Here is a 22,576-nt window from a genome sequence, read left to right on the forward strand (position 1 = left end):
CCCTTGGGGGTGGGGTTAGAGGGTGCACATGAGCTCCACTGACTTGACTGGTTACAACTCTACTCCTAAGTTAGGCTATAAAGCCCAATAAAAGATGGCTATGCAAGATTTATATTTATACTACTATTAAAAGTGGGAATGATGTCTAGATTCCAAAATTTTTCTTGACTAAAATATCTGTATTTTTAATTTGATTTCTCTTTATTATGAGGGCAAAAAAAGTGTAATTTAAAAATACTATATTCAATGTATTTACTCCTAACCCTTCTCATTAAATCTTATATTTTAGTTCAATTAAATAAATGAACTTTGTGGACTTTTTTTTTTACTAAAACACCCCTACTTGAAACATAATTTGAATTGCTACTTTTATTAAATTCATTGGGTTCTATATCATTAAGTCCTATATTTGATGTGTTAACTCCCATTCTCTCTCATTAGATCATTTTTTGAGGTATTTTTCTTTTTCATCAATAAATTCTACTAATCAATTCTATATTAAATGATTTTCATAATACAAATCTGTGTTTAAAACTAACATGAAAACGAAACCTTCCTTTCATTTGAGTGGTGGGTGAAGTAGTTCAACCATCTTAATCAAATGAGACAATCAATAATCTCACAGTTAAATAATAAATATTTTAAAAGTAAATAAAATATAAAAGATACAAAAATTTGTGGAAAATTTTGGACAATTCTAATATTATGTGTTATTATATTAAAAAATAAGTATGATAAACAAGAAGTATTTCTATCAATTTTCTGTTTATCATACTTAAAATAAACCTGAAAGGAAAGTCCCCACATAAATCTGAAAAAAGAACATGGGATTCTTGAGCAAAAAAGAACACCCCCTTAATGTCAACAGGTCAAAGATCTTGAGCAAAATACCAAGTTTAGAAGAAATCTCAATTAAACCATCCAAGCTATGAAACCAGAACCAAGGTGATGATACTGATGTTAAAAGAACTATTTAAGGCCTGTTTGGAAGGGCTGAAGATTTGGCTGAAATGCTTTTACCTCGGGCATGGGCCTGGCCCAACCCAGGTTCAATCCCAAGTTTAGCAACTCAATCCCAACACAATCTGGGCTGTCCCACCTAGGGGGGTGATACCTGTCCCACCTAGGGGGAAAGTTGCCAACACTTAAATGGGAAAAAAAATCCTTTTTAATAATGGATTTTTATGGCTAAAATGGTCATTGCCTTATTTACATGAAAAATAAAAGAACATGGGTAAATGCACTTACCCAGGTAAGGTAACTGTATTTACCCGGGTAAGTAACTTACCGAAAAACGAACGGGGCCTAAGAATCACACTATAAGTTTTAAATAATTTTATAACCATACTGGCATCTACTGACTACTGTATGCTTAAGAGGAAATCTTGTTGTAATTATTACGGCTGAAATAGAACCAAAGATTACCCATGATGGACCTAAAATGACCCAGTCTTGTGTATAGAGTTATCCGACCTGTTGGAACCCTTTGTATCACCACTACAAAATGTTTTTATGGAGTACTGTTTACAGTGCCTAACTCATGGCGAGACTTTGTTGTTACAGAACTAATTCCAATAGATTCATTGAAGGTTTGTTGTAGTGATAGGAATTGAGCCTGAACTAATTCCAATAGACTTTGTTGTTTTTAAGGCACTTTAACCATTCAGCTATGGATGATGCTTAACAAGGACCATTTTGCATCTTTAAAAGGAACATGCAGTGAAACAGAAAACATAAAGAGAGAGATTCTTTCGAGGAACTTTTTAGATAGATAATTAATAGGCTCTCCATTTCTTCAGTTCTCAGTCCATGTCATTCCTGTACCTCACCCCACGTTGGCATTTTGGACTTGAAATTAATCTAGGGTCGTTTAGACTTTCTTCACCAAGCAACCCAACCAGCAAACCAAATATGGAAATATGGTCTCTCTCTCTCTCTCTCTCTCTCTCTCTCTCTTGGCTCTATGACATGAGAGTTACCCAAAACACCTACAAAAATTGTACTGATTGCATATCTAACTATAGTACTGAAAAGTGAAAACATCATTGTTACTGGTGTACAAAAGGTCATTCCTGTACCTCACCCCACATTGGCATTTTGGACTTGAAATTAATCTAGGGTCGTTTAGACCTTCTTCACCAAGCAACCCAAACCAGCAAACCAAATATGGAAATATGGTCTCTCTCTCTCTCTCTCTGGCTCTATGACATGAGAGTTACCCAAAACACCTACAAAAATTGTACTGATTGCATATCTAACTAGAGTACTGAAAAGTGAAAACATCATTGTTACTAGTGTACAAAAGGACCAACAAGACAGTAAAGATTTCATATGGCACAAATCCAACACTTTAGTGTGTACGTTTCATATCTAACCACAAAAGAATGAGCACAAAAAACTTTTGTACTCTTGCCTAATAAAAAGTGTCTGTACTTGCCATGACTTGAACTCAACAGTTGAGTTGGCTTTTGATGTGCTGCAGCACTTTTACAAGAAGATACTAATGAAGCGCCGTGGTGACATAAGGAGCAGGGCTGAAGTTTTCACCTAGTCTGGGTGAGAATCCTTCAACTTGGTGTTTGAAAGCTGATGGAGGGTTTGAAGCGATTGGAAGTTTATTCTCCAGTGAGCTAAATGGGATATGATTGAGCTGTTGGATTGCCTTGACAGGACGCAAACAAGCGAGATGACCACTTAATGGGTTGTTGCAAATGGGAAGTTTGCTTGATTGAATTGTTGCTTCCTTCTCCTTCACAACTGGAGCTCCAGTAGGATCCTGTAGAGAAAAAAAAAAATCAAGCATTTATCAATAAGAATCACAAAGTAATGATGTCAAATTAATACATTCTGAATCTCCATATACTTTTGTTTCATTAGTGTGTGCATGTACAAGTAAAATGTCAAATTAATACATTTTGAATCTCCATATATTGTTGTTTCATTAGAATTCTTCCAATGGTGTAGTTCTCTTTAATAAAAGCAATATTAGACATCTAATATGAAAACAGCTATCAAAACACTAGTCACTGCAAAAGAATCAGTAACAAATAAATATTTAGAAGAGATTACCCCAAGCATGAGAAAGGTGAATCCTTGCTTGTCATTGTCATTCCCAAGATGGGTCTCAATCAGCTTCCGCAGATCAGCAAGGCTTGAATCCTTTACCACCTTCAACTTTGTAATAAACCTTCCAGCATTCTCTTTTGAGGCTTCCCATTTCACATATACTTCAATCAGATCATTAGTGCTCTCATCTACTGGTCCATTCTTTTCCTCAGAGAGGTTTCTACTTAGTAGGGACTGTACAGGATCATTAGCAACTTTAAGTGATGCAAATGACTCCATTGTAAGAGCTGAATTTGGGAACTCTGTGACATCTTTTGACAGCACAACAGACAGAACTTCATTACCTATTCCATACTCTGGTACATGAACAGTTCCAAGCTTTGAAATTTCCTTTGAAAGTGACTTAGCAACAGACTTATCAGCTGTCATCACTGGAGATGATTGAATATCACCATGTTCAGATGTTTTCTTGGCAGGTGTTGGGGTTCTGACATGCTGAGAAAGCTCCCTGTGGTTCCCACAAAGCAAGAAAATGTTTTGGATTCTTGTTCTTCTAGTAGAAGCTGCATCTTTTGCATTTTCAAGTTCACTTGTCATCTTTTCCAAATCTCTGCTGTAGAAACTAGATGCAGGTACAATATTCTGAGAAATGGCACCATCATACTGGCTAGTATGTACTGCTGTTTCTTCCACTACTTCCTTTTCCACCTCTTCATCATCCACATCATTCTCTCTGTCGTCTCCTTCCTCCTCATCCTCCTCAAAAACTGTACTCAGATATACTTTCTCAGGGAATTTTGGTGCAGCAAACACAACATCATCACCATCATCCTCTTCCGTTTTAATAAAAGAATGGGGATTCAAGAGATTGTGATGTCCAAAATTTTCAGTTGGATGAAGACCAAAATCCATCTCTTTCACCTCATGAACAATAACTGGTTGCTTGTCACCCATATCCAAGTCCATTGATTTCTCCATTCCTCGGTCCCCATCAGCACACATTTCCAGTATCCTTTTGGCAAAATTACTTCCATCCATGTCTTGTATTCTGTCTTCACCAATGTTGTCCCTTGGCTGGCACAGTTCACTTTCAATTTCCTCCAACCGCCGCCTCAGCATCTCAACCTCCTCCTGCTGTTGCAATATCTTCTCTTCCATTCGCCTCTTCCCCAACTCAACAATCTCATTGGCCATCTTTTGGCATTCCTGCAACTTTCTTTCCAATTCAAGTTTCAAATGCCGGGTCCTCTCATTGACCTTCAAGTTGATTTCTTCTTCACTAGTCCCCGATTCCCTGCCTTCCATCACCTTGAGCTTAGCCTTCAGAGCTGCAATTTCTTCTTCTTTTCTCAGGAGCTCTTTGTGAGCTTCATTTCTCTCTTTCTCTCTTTGTTTGTTTTCCATCTGTAGCTTCAATATGAACTGATCCATTGCTGCTATTCGTGATCCCAACACTACTGCAGATGAGGAATCCTCACCAACTTTATCCTTTGTTGGTGTGATAGAACCACGGACAATGCACTTAGCCTTTGCCCCATATTCAAGTGTTGAGATTGTTTTGTGAATCTCCTTGGGGTCGGGGCTAGCACACAGTATCATCAAGATTTTTGACTTGTCATCCTCAAAAGAATCCTAGACAAAAGGAAGACAAATTATTTAAGGAAGACAAATTATTTAAATGTTTATTTAAATAATCAGGAACCATATATTGGATGTTGTAAAGAAGAATGAGAACCACCTGAAGAAGCATGGTCAGTTTACTGTCTCTGAAAGGGACATGAGAATCCCCATTTGCAATGGACTCCACAACCCTCTTCAGTGCAATATTTCCTTGGTTGATTTTTGCTGTCTGCAATCCAGTAGTAGAATAGAATAGGTATTCAGCTTCAATTACAGTAAAAAGACATCAACCCAACAAAGAAAAGTTAGGCCTATGTGCCCAATTACAGTAAAAAGACATCAACCCAACCAAGAACCGGAAAGTTAGGCCTATGTGCAATACATTGTAACATATAATAGACCAGAATAACAATTCTACCTGCATTTTTGCCTCAAATCCAACTTGGCCAGCTTGGTCAATGTTTTCAGAACCAGCCATGTCAACAAGCATCAATCTCCCTCCCACTGAAGGGACATCCAGAATTATCTACTCAAAATCCAAGAAAAGATGCTCATCAAAAAAAAAAAAAAAAAAGAAAATCCTAGAAGAGATGAAGTTCATAAAACAGAAAAGTTGTAAAAAAGACAGTAACAGGAAACAAAGTACAAATAACAAACCATGCAGTGGCTTCTTGAACTTCTATCATTGCAATTCGTGCTTTTAACAATCCTTCGTTTCTCCACTTTGGCAACTTCTTTAGTAATTTTCCCAGCTTCATTTCCAGAGATAAAAGTTGCATTCTTTGCCTTCTTCCCCATCACTTCAAGCCTCACCTGTACACTCAAAGTACAAGACAGTGAATGAACAGAAAAATCATTAATAGTCAAATATGAAGTCGTTTTCAAGTTTCCTCTCATGTTTCAAAAAATGTTGCCGACTTGATAGATCAACACAAGATAAAAAAATGGATTTCCTTTACAGCCAAATTAAACTCGGCATTGCTTTTAACATATAACATATATTCAAATTGAGCAATATCTTAAAGTTCGACTATTTACTCTTTCATTACAAGGAAAAAAAATCAGGTTTCCTTTATAGCCAAATTAAACAAGGTTTAGTATAGTATCATTGCTTTTAACATATATTCTGAATATTCACCTTTGAAGTTAACCCAATTAGGATGCAAATTGCAGAACTTAGAAAATGCAATAAACGTAAAATGATTCCTAAGACAGATACCGACTCATAGTTCAAGTAAATGATATATAGAGTAAGAAGTAAGAAGAAGAACCAAATTCGAAGTCATTCAACAAGAAAATAACAACACAAGTATCTGTAAAGTTAACAAGTTACCTTTGAAGCAATCCCTTTGGGCAGTCCAAAGCTTAGTCCCCCGCCAACATTGTTTGACAGCAGATCATAAATTTCCTCGTTGTATATTTCCAAGACTGTGACTTGGACGAAGGATCCGATACCCAAACGATTCTCCGAGATGTTTTCTTCTTCCCCTTCTCCCAGAATATCTCTCAGGGCTCTGTACACTATACCCGGCTGCTTGGAACTCCCAAACATCGTATGGCTCTTACCCGACCCAGTGGGACCATACATCATAATGGTGCACTTATTCCCCAATTTGACGCCATTGATCCTTGACTCCACAAATTTCTTGTAGAACCCGTCAAGATCCTCTTCTTCTGAGACTGAAACTCCATCAAGACTGAAGTCCCTGTAGCCAATATCCGTGCGTACTCGAACACTCCGGCGATCGGAAGAGATATGTAACGCTGAAACAGGTTTGTCTTTTCGATCTGGGTAATCACGTATACGGCCAATAACCTCGACAGGATGCTCTGCTGGTGGGTTTTCCTTAGCCGCAGTGGTTGGATTCGGAGACGGGTGAGCATTTCTTACAAGATTGAAATGGGGACGATGTTTGGACTGCGGTGTTTTTAATGGGGTTGTTTGGCTTTGAGAAGATTTTGATGGAGTAGGAGCCATTGAAGAAAACCCAGAAGAGATTTTCGGATATCTTCTTCTAATTTACAGAAGAAAAGAAAAGATTGTAAGATGACTTAGGATTCCGAAGGATGTCCCCGAATCTGATCCTGGGTTGCTGGACAACGTTAGAAAAGGAGCTGATTTGGAGGCGAAGAAAGCTGAAACGACAGGAGGGTTGGAAGAATTGGAAGAATAGTGAAGAAAATATCGGTTTGAATTTTAAAATGAAATGTAGCCGTTACGATTCTAACGTCTCTATTTTGGCAACGAGTAAAGAGATGGCTTCACGTCTCACGGACCACCGACCAGGCGACCACGGCGAGGCGGACCTGAGAGCTCAAACGACGCCTCTTCAATTCACGGGGCCGGTACCATGTCTTTCCGGTATTATAGATTTGCCCCTTCAATTATTTTCTATCGTACACGTGTACGTGTGACACAATCACTGAGAGAAAACAAATTTGGGTCAACAATTTTTACGGGTCTAGTTTCATGACCCAAAAGGCCAAAACCCAACCCAATAGTGAAAAGGGCCAAATGGACACAAATTCTATTAACTGGGCCCAAGTATATCAGTCAAGCTGGTGGATTGACAGACCAGAACCGGTCAAACCGCATGGTCTGGATCACATAGATACATTGAGAAGAAAGGCAAGAGAATTAGCAAATTTGTTGTCGTGTTAACAGGCTGAAGTTGTATCAATTTTACTCAGATTCTGTCGGGTCACACTCGATAAATCCGATTGATACATATAGGGTCTGGGTCTGCCGATGACCCAGTAGTCAAGAGTGATCATGGGCCAGCTCGGGCCGGGCTTGGTACCTGTGACAAGGGATATAACCCTGGCCCAGCCCCGCTGGGCCTATGAATCTTATGTATAAAAATTATTATTATTTTAGACATATAACACAAAAATTATTTTTACATATATGTGTATTGAATGCATATAACATTTTATATGTCATATAATATGCCTACAAAAATTATTTTATACATTTTATAATATAAAATATCATATATAATATGTATTATAGGTGTCATTTTATAAAATTTATATATAAAATATAACATAAAATAATATATAAATATGTCTAATGTATAAATAATGTAAATATAGATACATGCATGCTGGACTGGGTCTAAACACAAAACCTAGGCCTAAGCCCAGAATTTCTAGATCGGGCCAGGCTGAAAATAATCACCTCTAGTTGGCACCTATCTAAATGGGACGGGAAGGATAGAACTAATACCGTGTAGTATTAAAATCACCTCTAGGTATTAGAATCCATAGAACTGCATGGTATTGGCAATTGCCCGTGGGCCTCATGTGCATCCTACCATGCCCTATCTAGGAATAGCAATGGGACGGGAGGGATCCTATTTCCCATCCCTGACCCCGATTTTGAAATAAATCCCCGTCTCCAACCCTGATCTCTGCTAGGGATAAATTTTTTTAATTTCCATCCTTAGTCCAATCCCCAACAGAAACGGGTTCCCGTGGAGACCCCAATCCCCAAAATTTTTTAATTGCCATCCCTAGTCCTATCCCTGATACCTTATACCGTGTAGTATGTAATACCCAAAAAACAAGGGCCTCGGTTTAGACTGGGTCTTCACATTTTCTTATTGGCTCAGGACCGAGTTTACCCCTGACTGGAGCCGGACTGGACGGGCCAATCATCCTAAAACTTATATAGGGATACACCACTTAATGGGACTGGACAAGTCAGGTAATTAACAAGAATTCGGATAACCAACTGATGCTGGCTCAGTTGGTAGGTTCTCTGGCCGTGCGTGGTGGAGAGGTGGGATCAAACCCCGCAGCCACCAGGGTTTAGGGGTTTATAGTTATGGGTTTGGGGGACGGGGCTAAGTTTCAGAGTTCCTTCGGGGGTATTGGGATGTCAACTAGACAAAGTAATAGAGAGGATTGTCGGCTTGAACCAGCTACCGGGAAATAGAAAAAGGTGCTTCCACGTAGAGGAGACTTTTGAAGCTGGAAACCCACTTGAGGTGAAACTGGACAATTCAGACATGAGCTTCTCTTGAAAAGCTAACCTTCAGTCACTCCATATGAGGATGGAAAAAAAAGAAAGTACTTGCTATTGCATTTACAAGTGAGCCCCCCAAAACATTATTCAATGACAAAAGTCACAAAAGCTGTGCAAACTCTAGTACTGCATTTACATAAATTTAAAAACAAGTTTGGGATGCCAAAGAAAGAGCTATAGAACAGTATTTGCATTTTGCTAGGAGATCACAAAAACCCTTAGTTCATCTCTATCTCCTCTTGTTATGCGGGTATTGGCATCCAGGTATGTAACTTCAAATTCGCCACTCCCTGTATTGGATGAAGGCCTTAAAGAATCTGGAATCCGAGGCACCTCAAATGGCGGCAGCTGTGATAAGTTACCAGTTGTCTTGACAGTTGTTTTCTCAAATATAATTTTCACCTTTGCAGATCCTATACATAGTAGATATGACTTTTCAGTTCCTTTAGAATCAAGAAATAGAAGCAAATAAAACATTTTTTCCTAGATTGTTTCTTAAAGTAGTTGTTTCTAGAATGATTTGGAGCTTCCATTTTTTTCTTTGTGACTATTACAGATATGTTACATCAGTTGATATATCAATCTAGAGTTCTGGACTACCATAGACACTGAGAGTTTCAGGTAACTATTGAACCAAACAAATGATCCAGTGGAATAAGTGCAGAGGTACCAACCTATGAGTTCAAATTTGTGTGCCAATGTAGCTGTCACTTCCACTGGCGGAAGAGGCCATGGAGCACCTAACTGAAGCTCCACTATATTGTCAAAATCTTTGCTTAAGATATCTATCCGCTGAAAAACCTGGTAGAACAATAGTAAGTCAACCTTAGCTGACAAAGGAAATTCTGTACAGTTCAATGCTAATTTCTTTTATCCATTTGGTATGCAGTCACCAGAGTACAATGTATGAGTGCAAAGCTCAACAGAAATTATTTGGCGAAAAAGATGGACAAGGGACTAACTGCAGGTTAAATCAAATGTACCTGGCCAAGAGTGACAGGAAGCCTCCCTACAGGGGGCCCGGGACGGCTCCCACCTAGAGTACGCGATGAAAAGGCACTACTATAGATTAACTTCCATCTTCCTTGGAGTTTATCAAGATCAGTTGATAGATCAACAAGCCCCCCTACAGATTCAAGCTCCTTGGCAGCGACATCTGCTTTTCTAAGATCTTCTTCACTTGAAGCAAGACCTCTGTTCAGCCCAGAAACAACATTCTGCAGTCGATCACCTCACACATGTTGAATGAAAAAGCATAAGATAATTGAAATGTAGAATACCCATTAACAGGCTTTTTCTGTATTCAACTATACATTGTCAATATAAATATCTGCTGATTTGGGTTAAACTTATTTAACACCTAGAAACGAATTAGATAGGGCTGCAAACTGATCGAATTGGATATAGGTAGATCCAAATTTGATTTATTCAAATTCAAATTCAGATCACCCTTAATGGGATCAAATTCAAATTTATACAATTGGAAACCCTTTGCAGTCCTAGTTGGAAGACCTTGTTTTGTAGAAATGAGTTGATCCACTGCTCAAAAGGTAGCATCAGTCTTGAGATAGTACAACCAGGCTTTCAAGAATGACAAAAAGCAGCTCTATCATGAGGAGAGTAAAAAACAGTAATACAATGAAGTTACAAATTACAACTTGGCCCTGGACAACCCCATTCAAGCTGGTTTTTGACCACCCCTGTCCTAGCTAGGGAGTCAGCTAGTCCACTAGCAATCCTAGGCACACAATTAACCCAGTTGAATGTGCCAGTCAATGAGGAACCCGATTGTGCCTGTCTCATCTATGGCCTAAACTTCCATGGGTACCCTGTCCTATTTTCTCATCCAGGAGATAGTTAGACTAACAATGACCTTCAACCTCCATATTTTTCATTTCTTTCTTACTCATCAAATCCAACCCTTGGATCAAAGCATATAGCTCAGCACTTATGGAGTTTCCATATCTGATATGGACGCGTTTATTGGGAAGAAATATCGCCACCGGCAGCAGCAGTGATTTGGTGTTCTCATCGGATTCTAGCTAGTTACAGTCCATCTTATCTCATCTGTTTTCAGTCCATCTTATCTTATCTGTTTTCAGTAAGGATTAGTAGGAAGTCTGATCTATCTTAGGGAGTCTTATCTATCTTAATAGGGAGTCTTATCTATCTTATCTGTAAATGGTATAGATTAGCAGGGAGTCTTCCTACAAGGAGGACTCTTATCTCTTGTAATCTCCTATTTAAGGAGCTGAGAATATTGAATAAAATCATTGAAATTTTCAGTCAAGAAAGAGAGCAAAGGAGAGTTGGTGATCTCATGAACAAATCACCTTTAGGGTGGCAAGATAGGTTCTTCAAGAAAAGGGAGGAACAAGGGAAAACAGGAGGTTTTCCCCATGGACCGACCCGTGACGAGATCCTACTCGCGGCCCCTTAACAATTTGGTATTAGAGCCAAACGTCATGGGCGATCTGGAGCAGTTGACGTCCAGGTTCCACGAACTGGAGCACAGGCTCGTGGAGAATAGCACGGAGGTACACGAAATCAAGGACGATGTTCGAGAGTTACAACACTTGATGGAGTTGTATTTCTCTAACAAGGAAAGGAATCCAGAAGGGGCTGCAACCACAAACAGCCGCCAACCAGACTTGACGGAGTTGTCCGGTGAACAGCAGGTCGTTGCCCCGGTAGCCGCGGTCATTCCCAAGTACAGCAGACTAGAGTTCCCTTCTTACAATGGCACCAGAGACCCTTTGGGGTGGCTATACCGATGTGAGCAGTTATTTCGCAACCAGCGGACGGAGGACAGAGACAAGGTAAGCCTAGCTGCATTCCACTTGACGGAAGAGGCGCAGCTCTGGTTCTATCGATTGGAACAGGAGGAACCCAGGCTCAGTTGGACCCAATTCAAATCCTACTGCCTCCTCAGGTTTGGGCCCCCATTGATGAGCAACCTGTTAGGTGAACTGATCAACCTCAAACAGATGGGAACGGTGGCTGAATACCAACGCCAATCCGCCAAGGCTCTCCACGGGTTCCTGGGTCTGATAGGATACTATTGCAAATTTGTACACAATTATGGCCTGTTGGCTGCCCCATTAACCAACCTGCTAAAGAAGAATGCCTTTCATTTCATTGGGATGACGCAGCCGATACAGCTTTTGCAAATTTAAGGGATGTCCTCTCCTCCACCCTAGTTCTGCAATTGCCAAACTTTGACCTCGAATTTACAGTCGAGTACGATGCATCCGGAATAGGTATTGGAGCCGTATTACAGCAACAAGGGCACCCAATTGCCTTCTTTAGCCACAAACTTGCTGACCGACATTTAAAATTACCCGCATACAAACACGAACTGATTGGGATAGCTAGAGCAGTCCAACACTAGAGATCGTACTTGTGGGGAAGGTCATTCATCGTCAAAACTGATCACTATAGTCTCAAGTACTTGTTGGAGCAGCGACTCACTACTTCTCCTCAACAACATTGGGTTAGCAAGTTGCTTGGTTTTGATTTCCGGGTAGACTACAAGGCGGGATCCTTAAATCGCGCCGCGGATGCTTTGTCTAGGCGTGACGAAGACACTATGCTCCTTTGTGGGATTTCCCATCCCCGAATCACCTTGTTAAACGACATCAAGAAGGCGCTACCACAATCACCAGGGTGGACGACCCTTGTTCAGAAAATTCAGTTCGGAGCCGCCGACTCCACTTGGTCCCTTCATGACGGGCTGGTGCTGTACAAAGGTCGGGTACATCTTCCAGCAGATTCCTCTTTCATTCCTTCCATCATCTCCAGTATTCATAATTCCACCCATGAAGGCATTCAGAAGACACTGCATCGCGTCCAAGCTGATTTCCATTGGCAAGGTATGAAAACTTCTATTCGGGACTTTATCCATAATTGCTCCACGTGTCAACAACACAAACGGGAGAATCTACACCCGGCTGGCCTTCTTCAACCTCTCTCGATTCCAGCACAAATCTGGGTAGATATCTCAATGGATTTCATTGCCTACCCGAGGTTGGCGGAAAATTGGTTCTTTACGTGGTTGTGGATCGCTTCTCTAAGTACGCCCATTTCATCCCTTTGTCACATCCGTACAGTGCTACATTAGTCGCCCACATTTTCTTTACGCATGTTTTCCGTTTACATGGGTTGCCGGAATCTATTGTCAGCAACAGGGACCCAGTTTTTAGTAGTGCCTTCTGGAAGGAATTGTTTCGGTTACATGGTACCGCCTTAGCTTTTTCCTCCGCGTATCATCCTCAGACAGATGACCAAACGGAGGTGGTGAACCGTACGATCGAAATGTATCTTCGTTGTTTTGTTGGAGATCAACCGTGACGATGGGTGACACCTTTCCGGGTCGTCTATGGCCGTGACCCTCCTTGTTTGTTATCCTATGAGCACGGTTCTACTCGTTTGGAGGTCGTTCCCTACAAGAGCGCAATGCCCTTCTAGCTGAAGTTTCTCTTCGCTTGCAATAGGCACTACGCATGAAGCATGCCTATGACCAGCATCATCGGGAATTGTCATTTGACCCAGGATAGTTTGTGTGGTTGAAGCTTTAGCCCTATCGGCAACGCTCCTTGCGACACAGGGATGCTCCTAAATTAGCTCCTAAATTTTATGGACCCTTCAAGGTTTTGTGACAGATTGGTATGGTTGCATACCAGTTGGAATTGCCAGAGCACAACAGAATCCATGATGTTTTCCACATTTCCTTGCTGAAGCCGTTTATGGGTATTCCTCCTAACCGAGTTCCCCCCTTACCACCCTTGAAAGACAACAAACTCATCCCCCAACCTCGGGCCCTTGTTCGCTCCAAAATCAATCGGGGTGTTCTCGAAGTCCAGGTGGAATGGGACGGCTTGCCATCAGCCGAGGCCACCTGGCTCCCCTTGACTGAGATCCAAGACACGTATCTGGGTTTCGAGCTTGAGGACAAGCTCTTAGTTCAGGAGGGGAGTAATGATATGGACGCGTTTATTGGGAAGAAATATCGCTGCCGATAGCAGCAGTGATTTGGTGTTCTCATCGGATTCTAGCTAGTTACAATCCATCTTATCTTATCTATTTTCAGTCCATCTTATCTTATCTGTTTTCAGTAAGGATTAGTAGGAAGTCTGATCTATCTTAGGGAGTCTTATCTATCTTAAGTAGGGAGTCTTATCTATCTTATTTGTAAGTGGTATAGATTAGCAGGGAGTCTTCCTACAAGGAGGACTCTTATCTCTTGTAATCTCCTATTTAAGGAGCTGAGAATATTGAATAAAATCATCGAAAATTTCAGTCAAGAAAGAGAGCAAAGGAGAGTTGGTGATCTCTTGAACAAATCACCTTTAGGGTGGCAAGATAGGTTCTTCAAGAAAAATGAGGAACAAGGGAAAACAGGAGGTTTTCCCTGTGGACTGACCCGTGATGAGATCCTATTCGCAGCCCCTTAACAATATCCTATAGGACCAGAGTAGCTGAGTGGAACATTTCCAGTATGATCCCTGACTACACCTCCAATACCTGAATCTTCTCGGTTCCCAAGGCTGTAACCATCAAAATTGAATTTAACATTACCCACTGCTGGTGCATACCAACTGACTATGCTTTCCATGTTCCTTTCCTAGAAATCAGCAATGATTTTCCATCCCTGTAACAGGTCATCTAGGGTGACACCTTTAAATTCATCACACCCCAAAGCCCAATGGGCTGCCCTTATCAGTTGGTATGCTGGTATGCTGGTGCATACCAACTGACTACGCTTCTCACGTTCCTCGAAATCTGCAATGATTTTCCATCCCTGTAACAGGTCATCTAGGGTGACACCTTTAAACTCATCAGACGCCAAAGCCCAATGAGCTACCCTTATCACAGTAAGCTCAACCAAATCCCCCACCTGCTTGCCTTCTCAAAAATTCTGGCATTTCTCTCATTCCAAAGTGTCCATAGCACAACAGCCCTTACACAAAGCCATAATTTTTTTTTGTCTTTTTGTGGTGATGAGTTGATGACTAGAGTTCCTTTTCTCCTCAGCATTCAAATTGACCTAACTCCATTCTTAACATGGGGATATATGGCTGATTGCAAATATCGAAGTTGTGAGCTCCAAATTCTTCATGCCACTGCCCACTTGTGCAGAATAAGCCTTTTTTTGATGATTCAACCATGCATGAGAATTTTCCCAAGCCTGACACTTGAAATTATAACTTGGACCTCCCAGGCCCACTACTAACAATGGTGATGTATGTGTTTGGAACCATGGGTGTTTATTCACTAAATGTTTGTACTTGATTTGTTTGCAAAACCGAGAAAAGCAATAATGAACCCATTTATTGACACTTAGGCGCCATTAGGCACCACATCAGCAAAACAGTGAATAAATGCCTACTCGTTGGGGGAAGTGCTAAAATGAAGCTTCCCCCAATGGTAGGCATGCACATAAATCAATGCTTGCTTTTACAAGTCTCTATGTGTACCGATCCGCATAATGAGGGAAATGCTGAAGTGGCACCTATGTGGCAGTGTTTATTCAATAAACGCCCATGGTTCCAAACACCGCTGATATCTTAGAAATACATATTCCCCTACTAGGTATACAGCTTTAGACCTCGTCAACTTGCTAAACATGAACGGCAACAATGTCCTTGGAAATAAGAGAATATAAAAAAGAAAACCCATAATAATATACAATTCCATTTATAATTGATCCTACTTATGTAAATCCTTAGTATCTCCTACAAGTATTGGTAGATGAATTCCTAAATCCATATTTTTGACATTTATATTCTTATTGCACATGAGTCCAAATTCAAGTTTTATCATGTTCCAAAAAATAATAGTGCAAATTTTTAGTTTGCACTACACTACCATATACCTTCAACATGCTAATGAAAGCCTCATTTGTTTCAAATTAAAATTGACAAAAATTTTCCTTCCCCATTTCTTTCAATGTAAAATTGTCAAAAATTTCCCATGCTGAAATGTTTGAGCTATATTTTTCCTTCTTTTACAATGAAACCTTTGTTTTCCTTGCAATTTAAAAACAAATTAATAGGGGTGCAAAAACAAGGTTCTTGCTGCAAGAACAGGCAGGCATAATAATAGCTGAAACACTTTAGTTTGATAAAAAAAAGTCGTCCATTTTATGGAGAAACAAACCAGAATAAGTCTATTAGATTCACCACTCACGAGAAAACTGATCCTTCCAAAGCCAAAAGAATCGAACTTCCTAGTACTTAGTTGGGTTTGCGCACCAAATATTTGATAAAAGTTCTAGGATTCATCGGCATGGCTCTGAATACTAAGTGACAGTAAAACACTACGCAAGTCAACAATTCGCAAAAATTCAAATGACACCCATTTTCAGATTGATCAACAACAGTGTAATTCTATATAAAATATCTGAAATTTGAATAACACAAACCGACCAACGAAAATTTAAGAAGCACCCAATTAAGGATTTGGAGAATTTTCAAAAATGGAGCAACCTGAAAATGTTAGAACGACCAAATGAATTGAACCCAGATCCGAGATTACTCACCAGTAATTTGAGCTTCAGAGAAGCTACTAGGCCAGGCTCCGTCGGTGGAGGGTCAAGCACCGGTCCTTCGTAGAGGATCGTACTCCGAATTAGAGTTCCCTTCGAATGGTCCGACCTTTTAAGTGGGGAAGTTGTTAAAGTGTGTGGTTGAGAAGGAATGAGTTTCAGAGGTTGGAGACTTGAATTTCTAATTTTGTGAATGGTGTAGGGGAGAACAAATGTAAGAGACGAAGATGAAGAGTTGGAAAGAAGAGTCGAAGATTGCAGAAGAGAAGCCATAGCTTTCTGTACCTTCCCTTTCTGTCAAGACTCGGGAGGGAACGTCGGTTTAAAGGAGCATTTGCTTGATTTGGTAAGTGCTGAGGATGATTGACAAGAGCCGAGACTAACCTCAGGCAAGTAAACTTCACCGTTCAACAAGTTGCTGAACTAGTGAACTGAATGGTAACCGAAAAGCGGACTTATTCGGTTCGATTAAACCATAAGAAAAACCGTTAATCAAACCGATCGGTATAAATTTATATATTATATATTATATTTCTAATAATAATATATTTATAATAAATTATATATATATATATATTTACAGTATTAATATATTAAAAATATAAAAAACAAAAAAAAATGAAGAACTGAACCGATTAATTGATTAATCGATTGATTCTATTTTGTTTTGGTTAAATGAAAAAAGAGTGGGTTTGCTTTTAAAAATAGGGAAAATTTCACTTTAATACCTGAACTTTGGGGCTAGTGTCAAGTTATTACCTGAACTTTCAAATGTGTTACTGTAATACCTATACTTTTAAAAAGTGTCAAATTGGTCCCTTCTATCATATTTCATGTTTTTTTCTCTCTTTTTCTTTGAAGATAACCAGTACAATCTCAAGATAGAAGGCAATGAACAATGTCTTATTTTGAAGGTAATTTTGATATTTTCAATAGATAACTAACGGTCGATTAACGATATGGACCAATTAGACACTTTTTGAAATTTTAGATACTGCAATGACACATTTGGAAATTCGGTACTTGACACTACCTCCGAAGTTTAAGGTACTAAAGTGAAAATTTCCCTTAAAAATATACCCACGGTTTGATTGATTGAATTATGAACACCCAAGTTCAAGGGGCTGTTTGGTTTAACCACTTCAGCTGTTGTCAAATGGCCCATAAGGCTTTTTATCCCAAATATGTGGGGTGGATTAGATGAATTCTGTTTCCCCATTTCTTATCAAATATATTGAAACATACTGTATTCGTATCAGTGCATCCAAATACACATGGATACACCGATACATATAAGTTTTAAAAGTTTTTAAGGCTTTGAGATAATCTTTTGCATCCCTTTAATGTAAATGTTTATAAAAATAAAAAATAAAATAAAATATATTGAATAGAAACTTGTGTGTTAAAAGATGCTCATATTTTACAGGGGGCTGCTTACGTTTAATTTCTTAATAACCCCATGCCCCATGCCCAACTTTTTTTATTTATTTTTAAATAAATCACAAAATTGTAAGGGAGTTGGGGAAAGCAATGTGAGGAGGAGATAGAAAAGCTGACGTGAACAGCTACATTTTGATACACTGAATAAATATCTTGTGTTTCTTCCACAACAATCTGACTTTCCAACAATACAAAATTGTTTTTGTGGCATGCCTTCTACAAACAACAAACGCCACATATTTGATAAGATTTTTATCATTTTAAGTGGATCTCCCAACTGTCATAGCAACTGGCTCGGTTGTAATATTTTGTTTTGTTGTTGTATTTGCATATATTATATATTTTTTTAGTTGAGGTAGAGATGTCAATGGATTGGGTTTGGCATGAGTTTAATTCATTCAACCGGGCTCCCACTAAAACCAGCACGACCGAACCTTATGGAGTCCCAATCAATTCCAATCAAATTTCACTTATCAACAATACCATATTCTTAGTGAAGACTACATTTTTATTGCAGTTGCTATGTTATTTATTATATAAATTCTTTGTAAGGTAAAATAGAAATTGCAGATTAGTAGGGGTGTCAATATACCGAAAATCTTATCGACTCGGATTTGGATGGTCCGCTACAATTATTAGATTGGGCCAATCCAAAATTAATTGGTCCATATTTTTCTGTATTTAAATTGGACTTAAACCAAATTTTTGATAATCCGATCATGAGGCTATAAACTCTTGTCCAATTTAAAACCAATCAGAACTGAAGTCGTCATAAAGTCACTTTTATGAAAGTATTTTTCTAAAAGCACTTTTATAATATTTTTATGAAAACACTTTTACAAAATTACTTTTATGAAAGCACTTTTACATAAGCAATTTTATAAAAGTACTTTGATAAAAACACTTTCACAAAAGTACTTTTATGAAAGCATTTTTGTAAAAGTGCTTTTACACGAAAGCACTTTTAGAAAAGTACTTTTACGGAAGTACTTTTACGGAAATACTTTTATAAAACCACTTTTATGGAAGTACTTTTACAAAAGTATTTTTACAACAGTACTTTTATAAAAGCACTTTTATAGAAGTACTTTTACGAAAGCACTTTTGTGAAAGCACTTTTACGAAAGTACTTTCTTAAAAGCACTTTTATAAAAGTGCTTTTACGAAAGTATTTTTATAAAAACACTTTTATGAAAACATTTTTACAAAAAAACACTTCTATGAAAGTACTTTTGTAAAAAAAAATTATATAAAAAGTACTTTTTATGGAAGTACTTTTATAAAACCACTTTTACAAAGTACTTTCATGAAAGCACTTTTACAAAAGTGCTTTTTCAATGCCAAAAGGGTATATTTTTTTAATTTTCAGATTTTTTTCATTTTAATATATTTTTGTACTTTTTTGTGTTATGTTTTTTTATATACTTTTTTATATTTCATTTGGTTTGGATTGGATTTGGTTTGTATTGGATTTGGACTGGATTGGGTCCAACCCATTTGTAAGTGGACTCAAATTGGACTGAATCAGGTAGGGCCAAATCCAGTTCAATTGGCACCTCTAAAGATTAGTATCTTGTAATTTGGGTGTAGTTTCACTTTAGTACTTGAACTTTGAAATGTGTCATTGCAATACTTGAACTTCCAAAAAGTGCCATTTCAGTCTAACACCACTAACAAATGTTGAATTGGGTAATAAAATTATCAAAATGCCCTTCATTTTTTTCCATTCAAAACAGGTCTCACCTTCAATTGGAGTGTGGACCACAACATTCTCTTGGAGAGTAACAACTCATGAAATCCAAGCATACATCCAAGTAATCCAACAAATCCTCATTTTCCATATCTCTTAAACGAATGGCCATCCTCACGAACTTCAAATCTACTCCAACATATTCAAGCAAATAAAGAAGCTTCTCTAGTGGAGATGACTTCTTCAAACCATCATCTACATCTTCAAAGCTAGAAGCACCTCCCGACCCTCCAACAACAACTGTTTGGAGCATCATTTAGTAAAGAATGAGAAGTGATAAAATATGTGTGGTTTCAATGCTCCCTCTCTGAAGAATTTTAGTTGCACCATTAATGTCAAAGATGAATTTCATCTCTGAAGAATTTAAGAGGTACCCAATTGTTTCATCTGTGGAAACGGAACCTTGCTTCAATTACAAAATTTCGATTTTGTTTTGTTTTGTTTTTTTTTTTTTTGAAATAGTGATTCCATTTTTCATAAGAAATGCACTCAACCAAGAGATTTTGAATTTGGATGGCTTGGAGAGAGGGAATGTGAGCACCCCTCTCACTAAGCTACTATGATAACCCAATACAGGAGTTGTTTAGACTTAATTTCACAAGAAACAATTTCAATCAAGGAGTAAAACACTAAATCCTTAAGAAAGAATTACTAACCTCCTTTTAACTTTGTTTGGGGTGATATTATCGGGAGTTAGGTACTAGTTTCCCCAAATCCTTCATCTCTTTACCTCATTTTCAAGCCTAAATGAAATTATTCTTAGGCGTGTATGTTAATGAGATTTGTTGATTTTGGGTTGATTTCCATGAAATAAGTGTCCCCAAATCCCTCGCTTCTTTATCTCATTCTTGGTGTAATATTTTTCCTTGACTTGGGGTTGATTTTCATGGGTTTTTGTGCATCCAATGAGAGTCTTAAGAGTGTTTGTCACAACAGGCTTGTATTAGGGGCTTTCAATGGTGTAAAATGTAAATTTGACTCAACCATAAATGTCATTTTGTCTTTTCTTAACTTTAAGTGGGTGTTGGTGCTGTGGTAAGTCTATGGAGGTTGGTCAAGTCTTCGAAGGTCCGGAGAAGGCAACATAAAAGAGAGAGAACATGGGGAAGAGAGGGGAAGAGAGGATAGAAGGGAGAGTCATCTTTCTAAGAAGCCCTAGGTTAGGGTTATATCATCTTGTCTTCTACGGGAAGAGTTATTCCCCTTTATATAGAGAGGACCCTAAGGCTATAAGGAGACATTTCCTATTAGGAAAGGGGATCTTTATTTTTATATTAGCTATTAAGTGAATGACATTAAGGTTTCACCACGCGAGATCCTTTGAAGACAAAGTTTCATTTTTCTTAAGGATTCTCACGTGGCACATGTAGGCTACGTCCCCTTACGGGTTTCCCAGTGATCATGTGTTAAAGGACAAGATCGGCGATGTTATCACAAGTCTCAGGCAACGCCCATTGTTTACCGTGGGTCTTGAGTGGTGTTTTATGCTCATTGCAAGCCTGTGATGGTTTGTTAAGCTCATCATAAGTCTTTATGGGTTTTGAGATCATCGCGGATGTAAACCGAGTCATGAACTCACCGCGGGTATTCTTGTGGTATCAGTTTAGCACCTTTTGTGCCCCCACAGTCGTGGCAATCAACATATACCTACAGTGGAGGCATCTTTAGGTTTTTGGGTTTTTTTTTTTTTTAAGTTTACAAGGCTTAATTTTATTGGTCCAAGTGTTTTAATATAATGTACCAAAATGGAATCTTTTTAGTTTAACAGTTAAATGAGTGAATTAGGTCACAAAATTTGATGTACTAGGGTTTTTTTTTGGGTCTTTGAACATGGTGATGATTTATGATTGGTTAAATGAGGTCTTGATGGTAAAGATTTATGGATGATAAGCTCTAATTAATGCAATTTGTGAAAATAAAATCTTGGTTTAATAATGGGTCAAATGAAGGAATCTTGGGGTGAAAGTTGGTGGAAGGCATTTTTTAATGTCCCAAATCTGATGGAAGAGATGAATCTTTGATAGGAGGTGTGGATTGAAAGATTTGGTTTAGATAAAGGTTTAAGCTTGTTAATAATTAACCAATGAGAAGGCTTAAAACATAATCTTACTTGTTTAATGGTTAAATAGATAAATTAGGTCATAAAATTTGATGTATTGGTGTTTTCTAGGTCCCTAAATATGGTAGTAAAGTCTAATTGGTCAAATGAGGTTTGGATAATGGAGGTCTATAGCTAATAAACTCTATTTATTGAAATGGAATCTTAGATTGACAATGGATCAAATGAAGGAATCTTGGGATGAAATTTGGTGGCTAGGCTTTGTTGAACATCCTTATTTGATGGAAGACATGAATCAGTGATTATAGATATAAATTGAAATATTCGGTTTAGATAAGGTTTTAACTCAATGAATAATCAAAAAGTGTAAAATAAAATATTGCTTGTTTTGGAAGAAAATGAAGTAATTTAGGGCTGAAATTGGACAAGTGGGTTATTTTGAGGATTTTGGGGTTAATGAGAGGGATTTGGTTGCTTAGTTTATAATTTTTATGTGATTTAATCATAAACATAAAATTGGAAACTTTGTTGGTCGAATGGTAAAGCAAGGGAATTTTGAGCTGAAATTTGGCGTACAAACATGAATTAAGATGGAGAGTTAGATGAAATGTTCAGATTTGAGAAATAGCTTGTTTATCTTGATTGCCTAGTTTTGTTCATCCAAGGTCATCGAAATGGGTTGATTGCATATTAGAATCCTTGAAGCAATGGATGTGTCGAATTTGATTTTGTGGAGTCAAGGTTCAAACACTACATAGATTGGGATCACTAAAAATTATGTTGGTATGATGAATGGTGGATTTGTGTTTGATTGATATACTATAACCTATATGTAGTGCCAGATGTTTATCTCAATGTTCTCGTTAATTATATGCACGTTTATTGGCATAGTTTAGTTGAGCATTTGACGTGAAGATTGTGCCAAAAAGAGGAAATTTTAGGTTTTGACAACCTTGTCTGGAAGTAGGGACCTTATTTGAATTGTCTTCTCATGCTTAGCCTCATTCAGGGACACAACAATGGGGTCTTCTAAAGGTTAACCTCGACTAGTGTTCAATTCATCTC

General features: G+C 38.3%; 2 protein-coding genes across 2 annotated transcripts; both read right to left on the reverse strand.

Moving 5' to 3' along the window:
* Positions 1-2,267: 2,267 nt before the first annotated feature.
* Positions 2,268-8,671, reverse strand: LOC148865042 (P-loop containing nucleoside triphosphate hydrolases superfamily protein). Its single transcript, XM_088981384.1, has 6 exons — positions 6,020-8,671; positions 5,344-5,499; positions 5,105-5,212; positions 4,805-4,915; positions 3,070-4,698; positions 2,268-2,776 (listed from the first exon to the last, which is right to left on the reverse strand). Exons 1-6 carry the CDS (start codon positions 6,662-6,664, stop codon positions 2,501-2,503), a joined length of 2,925 nt encoding a protein of 974 aa, XP_088837510.1. The 5' UTR covers positions 6,665-8,671; the 3' UTR covers positions 2,268-2,500.
* A 68-nt stretch (positions 8,672-8,739) lies between these two features.
* LOC148865043 (plastid-lipid-associated protein 6, chloroplastic-like) lies at positions 8,740-16,749 on the reverse strand. The gene is made up of 4 exons (XM_088981385.1): positions 16,257-16,749; positions 9,700-9,933; positions 9,391-9,517; positions 8,740-9,129 (listed from the first exon to the last, which is right to left on the reverse strand). Exons 1-4 carry the CDS (start codon positions 16,533-16,535, stop codon positions 8,915-8,917), a joined length of 855 nt encoding a protein of 284 aa, XP_088837511.1. The 5' UTR covers positions 16,536-16,749; the 3' UTR covers positions 8,740-8,914.
* Positions 16,750-22,576: the final 5,827 nt, after the last annotated feature.

This window comes from Nelumbo lutea, chromosome 3 (assembly GCF_056320005.1).
Source record: "Nelumbo lutea isolate HS-2025 chromosome 3, American lotus-T2T, whole genome shotgun sequence".
Lineage (NCBI taxonomy): Eukaryota > Viridiplantae > Streptophyta > Magnoliopsida > Proteales > Nelumbonaceae > Nelumbo > Nelumbo lutea.

What these genes read in the sequence shown, in the direction of transcription:
- LOC148865043 (XM_088981385.1), bottom strand. Translation starts at nt 16,535, where the DNA reads ATGGCTTCTCTTCTGCAATCTTCGACTCTTCTTTCCAACTCTTCATCT. An exon ending in TTCCTGTCACTCTTGGCCAG is followed by an intron (nt 9,518 to 9,699) that starts GTACATTTGATT and finishes TTGTTCTACCAG; the next exon opens with GTTTTTCAGCGGATAGATAT. An exon ending in ACACAAATTTGAACTCATAG is followed by an intron (nt 9,130 to 9,390) that starts GTTGGTACCTCT and finishes TACTATGTATAG; the next exon opens with GATCTGCAAAGGTGAAAATT.
- LOC148865042 (XM_088981384.1), bottom strand. Translation starts at nt 6,664, where the DNA reads ATGGCTCCTACTCCATCAAAATCTTCTCAAAGCCAAACAACCCCATTA. An exon ending in GATTTGAGGCAAAAATGCAG is followed by an intron (nt 4,916 to 5,104) that starts GTAGAATTGTTA and finishes ACTGGATTGCAG; the next exon opens with ACAGCAAAAATCAACCAAGG. An exon ending in TCACCTTTCTCATGCTTGGG is followed by an intron (nt 2,777 to 3,069) that starts GTAATCTCTTCT and finishes TTTTCTCTACAG; the next exon opens with GATCCTACTGGAGCTCCAGT.